The sequence below is a fragment of the Aplysia californica genome, unplaced genomic scaffold, assembly GCF_000002075.1.
Source record: "Aplysia californica isolate F4 #8 unplaced genomic scaffold, AplCal3.0 scaffold00513, whole genome shotgun sequence".
NCBI classification, from domain to species: domain Eukaryota; kingdom Metazoa; phylum Mollusca; class Gastropoda; order Aplysiida; family Aplysiidae; genus Aplysia; species Aplysia californica.
In genome coordinates, this window is record NW_004797783.1 from 10,790 (window position 1) to 19,080 (window position 8,291).

General features: G+C 40.4%; 1 protein-coding gene across 1 annotated transcript in view; it reads left to right on the forward strand.

Moving 5' to 3' along the window:
• Positions 1-1,895: 1,895 nt before the first annotated feature.
• LOC101850358 (cullin-3-B) overlaps positions 1,896-8,291 on the forward strand; it is a 26,683-nt gene continuing 20,287 nt past the window's right edge. The window contains exons 1-2 of the mRNA XM_005106101.3: positions 1,896-2,402; positions 8,066-8,263. Of these exons, the coding sequence (XP_005106158.1) occupies positions 2,337-2,402; positions 8,066-8,263 (264 nt within the window). The 5' untranslated portion in view covers positions 1,896-2,336. The remainder of the gene's footprint in view (positions 2,403-8,065; positions 8,264-8,291) is intronic.

An 8,291-nucleotide genomic window follows, 5' to 3' on the forward strand; every position in this document is an offset into this window, starting at 1 on the left:
AGGGGACGGGGGTAGGGGAGGGATTGAGGGGGTCGATAGGAGGGTACCGCGTGTCACCGTGTGTGCACCAATTTGCTGCGCTTCTACATACCCATTCTGAGTAGAACAAAACCTTGGGGAGTCGTGTGTTTGGCCTTTGGACCAAGTGTCCCGCCCATCTAAGTTTACATTCTTCAGCTGGCAAAAAAGATACATTAAGGTGTTTTTGCCCTCTCAAAAACTGCAGTGCTTATGATCTAGTATACTGTAAATCGTTATTGAATGTTCTCAGACAGGAGAGATAAAAACCCGTTGAGCTTAATTTGTTGACATGTTTTTTGTACACCAACCACGGCCGGTACATCTCCATTAGGCCCACATAGGCCTGAATATAAATAAATTGACCTTATATCAAATGACCCCCCCCCCCCCATTTTTTCCTTTCTTTCTCTTCTTTAGCATTTAATTTGTCGCCGATTTGCCTCTGATTTGCCCCTGATTATTAAATTGTTATTGAATTTTAGGCTTCTGTCAATATTTTGTTTAAGAATTGGAATTAAAGTATTAAAAAATCGCCAGGAGAAAATTCAAAGGAATTAAGTGCACCACTTCAGCTTGTCGGTACAATATTTTAATAATCTGGCATCGTCAGATACTGTATCAGCCCGATGACCAATGGCAAGCGGCCGCCGTGAGGGTGTTATTTGTGAGGACACTAAAAAAGGGGGTAACTCGAATCTATGGTGAGGACTCGCAATACCAAATGAAAGGTCTCAAGCGACCTGAGGACTGACGAGTCATGTCGCGTTGAGTTTGTTTTGTTTTAGTAGAGGTTTTTACGGCGCTCGCAATTGCATAAGGTCATGAGCGTCAGAAGATTTGAGGTGTTACAAGAGAGTAACAAACATAAAAGAGAAGGAGGAAATATAAGGACGATAGATATTTGATAGGAATAGAAGAAGCAAACCACACCAGAGCACCCGCCAACCACCAGTTGAGTTTGATTTGAAAAAAATAACAAAAAAAGTACATCTTCAGGGTCATAGACACGTATTATAATATTTTAAATTTGAATTTACATAACGTGCATCAAATTGAGCTGTTGGTAATTTTTTCCCCTGTGCATGGCAATCGCACAAGACAGAATCTCTTATATTATCTAAATGTGTCGTCAAGACTTGCCACTCATCGCTAGTCTCTAAATTAATATAACTAATAAATCAAGATGACAATCGCGGTGCTATCCCGATATACCGCCAGCCACACGACCGCCAACTTATGCTCGTCCCAAGGAAGGCGGTAAAAGGGGGTTTGACTATATACGAGGCTTCACCATAACGTTTTTGGGCTCCACGAATTAGTATAGAAATTAAATCTGATGCTGAAACCAAGAATAGAGAGCCCGCAAGCTCTGCACATGATCCGTAAGTGGAAGTTGAAGTGGAGCTCAAAATGTGGCAAACATTTCTCTGCCAGAATTGGTCCCAGTGGCCATAGCAGAAGCCAAAAGTAATCTTAAACTTTAATTTTTCTATTTTGCTTGAAAAAAATTCTCCTCTGAGGATGCATTATATATAGTTATCATCAGATTCAGACATTGACGAACAAACTTTTATCATTGTTAGTTTCGTTGCAGTTCTGATTGGTTACCTTGGTTGTATTTTTGGAAGACATCTTCAATCTATAAATAGGGTCACGACCGAACGCTAAAAATAGTCGTCTGTCATTGATTTGCATCCCATAATAGTCGGATATGACCTTTAGACAGTTGCTATGATTAATGCGCAATGTTTATTTTTCATCAATATTACCTTAAGATTTATCATTATCACAAATAACAAAGTCGGTAAAAAAGAATATGATTAACTAAAGAGATTCGTTTCTAGTGAATTGTCTATTGATAGCACTGTTTTGGGTGCATTCAGTCGAAAAGAGAGAGACCTACGTTTTGCACAATATTATCAGGTCAAAGACGTTGTTAGTCCCAAACGACTAGCTGTAGAGGCTGAGATAAGCCTACGTACAACCTTCTTTGTGGGAAAAATAATAAGCATGATTACCGCCAGTCTATGTTTGTATTGTCTTTGAAAATGGAATTTCAACCAACTGATTATTGATCTTCATAACGGTCTTACTTTTGCCATGGTTGCTCATTGAGTGCCGTGAGTCATTACTGTGGAAACGGCTAAGCATTTTAGTAAGTTACGTCCACATACGTCCAGCTGAAGAAGAAAGTCTTATCAGGACTTGCCCTCCTGGAGCAGGTTCTATTGAGGCTGAACCTCCGAGGTGCATAAGGATCATCTTCTTGATCTATTTTTCTTTGATTTAGTCGGTCTTGCTTCATAACAGTCCCAATGTCGTCGATGGGCTCCAGACCCCAGAGTAGGAAGGACACCAAAATGCGCATTCGTGCGTTTCCTGTAAGTTGCTTTTTGTTTGTGTTCTGTTACTGTACTGTGTCTGCTGTGTGAGTGTGTAGCAGTGAGGTCTCATGTGTGAATGTGTGTGTCGTATGTTCATGAAGTTGTAATCTGCACACAAATGACAATGACTAATGTCAGAGAAAGACCACTTAAGCCAGGCCTATCAAGTACGTAAATGGAGGTACTGACAGTAGGCTGCTGGGTGATCTTGTAGTTGTAGTTCCGTTCGTTAAAGTCCACAATCCATTGTTTACATCCAGAGAAGAAATCCAGAAGTCTTGATGACCAAATACTATTTGAAATAGGCTACACAAAGAGCAGGGATGCAACCTGACTGCAAAACATCAAATTAGGATAGGGAGTGTATACAGACCCGGTAACCGGGAACAAAGTCACAAAGTATACAGACCCGGTAGGGGAACTCTTATTTTGTGATTTCGAAGAGTTTCTGCGCCCTCTTGGCTCAGGGTAGACCTAGGTTCTTCTAGATCTGTGGCCTAGGTCTAGATCTAGATCTAGGCAGACTGACATAAATCTTTGATCTAGTTTCGCGGCTAGCCTAGATCTAGATCTAAATGAAGATTGCTGATGTCACTGATGTCTTTTCGATGAACAATCGGTTTTCCTCCGTTTTGGAGTTGGAGGAATCGCAAGACGCAATTTAAAGAAAAGAACAATGTCATAATTTCAATCGAGCAGTCACCCTCTCTATTTCTCTCTCTCTCTCTCTCTCTCTCTCTCTCTCTCTCTCTCTCTCTCTCTCTCTCTCTCTCTCCCTCCCTCCCTCCCTCCCTCCCTCCCTCCCTCCCTCCCTCCCTCCCTCCCTCTCTCTCTCTCTCTCTCTCTCTCTCTCTCTCTCTCTCGCCTTCTCTTTTTCTTTGTTTGTCTCTGTCTTTCTTTGTCCCCACCTATTTCACGCTCTATCTTTCTCTCGTTCCCTCCTGCCAACTGGGGCATGTCATTACATTTTGCTAGCACCCCTCTCTCTCTCTCTCACTTTCTCTCTCTCTCTCTCTCTCTCTCTCTCACACACACACACACGCACACATTAGATTTCTACCGGGTCTGGGGGCTGAAACTTCCCGAAATCACAAAAGAATTCCCCTACCGGGTCTGTATACTTCGTGACTTTGTTCCCGGTTACCGGGTCTGTATACACTTCGATTAGGATAACATTCAGGGGCACCCCTGAACCTCCCACCTCCATATTTTCATTAGGTCAGGAAACCCCCTACTCGTGACTTTAACGAACGAAACCACAAAATCGCCGGCTGCTGGAGTATGGGTAGGCCTTTGGAGTTGTTGACTCTGACTGGTACTGGTAGCGAGGGATGGCATTCTTTCTTTGGTGTTCATTGTGTTCCCTCTCGATGGGTTTGAGGGTCTCTAGATTTGGAATCTCGATAAATTTTTACTTACACTCCCGCACACAGATGCACTGCTTCGAGGGTCAAACTGCAGTATTTGACTAGATCTAAATTGTTTGCTGCAGATCACACAGAAAGGCCCACCAAAACTGTCGCAAATCAATTATTTTCAAGAAAATTTCAAACCTAACTGTAAAATATCAAATTTTGTGTTAAAATAGGGGGGCATGAACCCCCCAGGTTTTTTTTTGCCCCAGGGGTGCAGACCCCCCTGAATCCTCCCGATTGGTCCAAAGAGCAGAAATTGCTAGATATCTACGCGGTTAGGCATAATGTGATAGAGTATAGTTCGATTAAGAAAAATCAAATATTTCAAAAACTATTAATTTGCGACGGAAATGAAGTTGATGTTCGTGGCGCATCAATATTTAGTAGAAAATGGACAACTGGTAGCTGATTGTTGGACGGGAGGGAAAATAGAGAATACTGGAGTCTCTTCGGAAGGAAGGTGGAAGAAAACAATGCAGTACAAGCTTTTCTGGAAGTTAAAACTTTCATAATTATCCCTGTATCATGATCTCTCCAATGTCGCTATTGAATATAAAATTTCCTTTTCTTCTTGGCTGCCATTATTCCTGGGAATAAAATTTTCTCTTAGAAGGCCAGTCCCAGAGTGCCTCTGTAGGTCTGACCTGCAGCTCGCCTAACGCCTGCCGCACTGTGTGTTGGCGTCTGTGGGATGTGGCAACTGACGGGTGTGCAGTGCTATGTACTGTGTGCCGTGTATGCGATGCAACAGGGTTGATAGAACATCATCCACAATTTCCTTGATGACAAACATTGCCAAATTAAAGGACCTTATATTTTTATACAAGGACTTGACAACCCGGCGTAAAAAATGAATGACTTTTTTTCCTTAATTTTGTTTTGACAAAAACACTAAGGACTTTAATTTTGTTTAAAAAGGACTTTCCTAAAGACCTGTGGGGAAACCTGTGTAAGAGTTGTACATGCGTTCTCTGCTTCAATCCTGTCTTCTCGCTCGTTTGGTCTGTTTTCCTTCTTTCATAATTCCAATCTCCTCATACGGTACGATATTCTTTCATCCTTATCCAGCCCTTTCTTCGAGATTTGTCTACGGGCACATCTAGGTCTAGATTCTAGATCTAGATAGATTCTGAGGTGAATTCTTTAAATCTAGATCAGATGTAAATTATTATTATTATCTTCTAGAATCTAGGCCTTTTTAGGGACATCCCTCTGTATCTCAAGTCCTGAACTATCAATCTAGATCTTGATTCTAGCCTAGAAGCTCACAGGCCTATGCATGTAAACAAACAGTCGAAACTAGGTCAACCTCTTGATTCGAAATTTTAATGTATGATAAATGTATTTGTTGGGATTTTGTGTTCAAGTGTTGATGCCAGCATCAATATCTAATAGTAAAGCACCTAAACTTATTTCTTGCTGATTTTGATGACCTGTGAAGTTTGACGTCCGATAGCCTTGTTGAGCTCTGTTGGAGACGCATCGAACATTATAAACGTCAGATAGCATTTCTCGACCGTTGTATCCCCTCAAATGAATGTATTCCAGGGAACAAACTGTTGGTTGACATTGCTAAACCATATTTTATTTTGTATTTATTTACTTTTGACCGTATAGCGTCGTATTTTGTAATTTTCTGTGGTGATTTATGAAGGCAGTCGAGGCGGTAAAGAACATAGATCTTTGAAGAGTACCATAAAAAGAAGTACTATACCACAATGACTGAAACTATTTCTTCACTGTATTCGGACTGTAAATTGTGTTGGGATGTGTTTTTAGCTGCATTGTAGTTGTGTTGTAACTTTTTCTTGTTTGTGTCTGTATTTTTTCACTGTCAAATAAGAGGCAAAAATAATTTTTTGAAATGTCTCATACACCATTTTGTAGGGGTCTTGGTAAGTTCAGGAATATATTCAGGCACATTGGTTAGGTCTAGAAGGCAAAGTCCAAATGTTGAATGTGTAGATGGTGAAAACAGACTTTAAAAATGTCAAAGGGGGGGGGGGGGGGGGAATGGCAGACTTTCAAAGGTTGTTTTTTTTCTTGGGGGGGGGGGGTCCCTTGCTCGATCCCGTCTAACTGACATCATCTGATTAGTTATGCATGTGATGTATTAGCTAGTCAACACATGGGTATGATTAGGTTAGTCTTGTATTTTTGGTTGACTGTGCATTGTTACTTTTCCTAGTAACTTTACAAATTACTTCCTCCCAAGAGACTGTCTGAAATTCTAATGTTGATAGTAGATTGAGGAGTTGTCAGATTCTTGTTATTTAGAATGTTCTGATTTTATATTAACCATTATATACTTCAAGCTCTGCAAATAGTAGGACCTGACCAGTTGCAAGCGTGTTGGTGATGTTTTGATGCTGTCATTAGATGATGAGGTTCATGACGCAACATCATAGATGTATAGAAAACATAGTTCTTGATTAGAAATAAAACATAAATAAAAGGATTAAGAGAAAGAAACACTATCAACTTTCTGAAATAAAATAGTGTTTCTTGGAGTTAATGTTAACTAGTCTACATCTTCCTAGACTGCTTCATTGAGTTGAGTCACAAGGTGGGCACCCTCTACCCCATTCCTAATGGAACCAACATATTACATTAATTTGTCACAGAAAATTTGCCAAAATTGTAAGTTTGGTCTCCATTCTGGTGACATTTGTTAGCGTTAACGTACGCTACCAGGTCAAGAGTTGATAATTGGTTAGATCTAGATGGTACGTCGATAAGAAGAAAGGAAGTGAGTTGTTTTCCCACCCGGGAATCCTCCACCCCCTCCTCTGTATTTCTTGAATTTGTTTGCAGTTTTAAGTTTGATATTTTCTTGAAAACGATTGATGGGCTGCTATCATCAAAGAAGACTAGAGACTCTATCAGGGCAGTTACTTCCTGATGGTTTTCTGGAAGCTGATTCATTCTGGACTTGCTAGTTTCAATTTCACTTTCCTTTTTGTGAAATCAGATCACAGAATACTCTTGCAACAAAATTGTCTTTGAGTCTTTTTTTTCTTGAATTTAAATAGGTGGGAGCCGACTATGGTTGTTAGTCTTCACACTTTGTTGCAGTTCCATTTTTTTCCAAGAAATTCCCTACAGATAGGCAAATGTGTGAATTTGTGTCCAGTTAAAAAAAAATGCCACCTACTAAATGCTGGTATCAGGTTTACAAACTATCCCAAAATTCCAGGGACTGTGTAGTAGGGGGAGGAGGGTCTGTTAACTCTTATAATTTTTAGCATCCAAAGATGGTTGAAACGATTTGAAGATTGAAAAAGAGATTGTTTTTGGGATGCAAGAACAGGCATGAATCTACTCTGTGCGCTAAGGGGGAGGGGGGGGGGATTGGATGGATCATTATCATGTCTGATATAATGTAGAAATTTTCCCCTAAGTTGCAAAGGTTCCTCAGGCAAAAATTGGTAGTAACACTCTGTTGCGATATTCTTGTCCAGATCACAATATTTTAGCAAGAACAGAGGTGAAATCAAGAATTTGCATTGCATTACTGTACAAGTATTTGATTGTGAAATTAATTTATCTTTTTTGTCTCCTAAGAGGGTAGTAGTGTTCAAGTCATGAGTTATCCTTTGCCCCACTTGTCTACTTGTCATGCAATGTGGGTGGTTGGCGGGTGCTCTGGTTTGGTTTGCTTCTTCTTTCCTATGAAACATCTATCGTCCTTATCTCCCCTACTTCTTTTTTATGTTTGTTACTCTCTTGTAACACCTCTAATCTTCTGGCGCTCGTATGACCTTATGCAGTTGCGAGTGCCGTTAAACCTCTGCTTAAACTAACTGTCATGCAATTTATTGGGGAAAAAATGTACACTAAGTTTCCCTGGTTTCAGATGTTTATGCCATGGAAAGGATTCCTGGGGCAGATGAGAAAAAAGGGCTAATGTTTGTCTGTACGATGGTCCTTACCGTAACTGCTGATATTATAAATGACTTTTGCTTTGGACTTGTAGTGTTTATTATAACATAGTGGGTGGTTGGCGGGTACTCTGGTGTGGTTTGCTTCTTCTTTCCTATCAAACATCTATCGTCCTTATCTCCCTTTCTTCTTTTTTTTATGTTTGTTACTCTCTTGTAACACCTCTAATCTTTTGGCGCTCATTGTAATAACATATGACATGTGCCCTTTGTATTTCTAGCTTACTCTTCATTTTTTAAAAATGTATACAAGACATGCACATATTTATTTTAACTTGTATGTGGCATGTTTTGTACTTCTCAGATGACGATGGATGAGAAGTACGTGAACAACATTTGGTCCTTGCTCAAGAATGCCATCCAGGAAATTCAGAAGAAGAACAACAGTGGGCTGAGCTTCGAGGAGCTGTACAGAAACGCCTACACCATGGTGCTACACAAACATGGGGAGAAGCTGTACACAGGCCTGAGGGATGTGGTCACCGAGCACCTCATTGGAAAGGTTAGAGTGTGTGTTTGTGTGTGTGTGC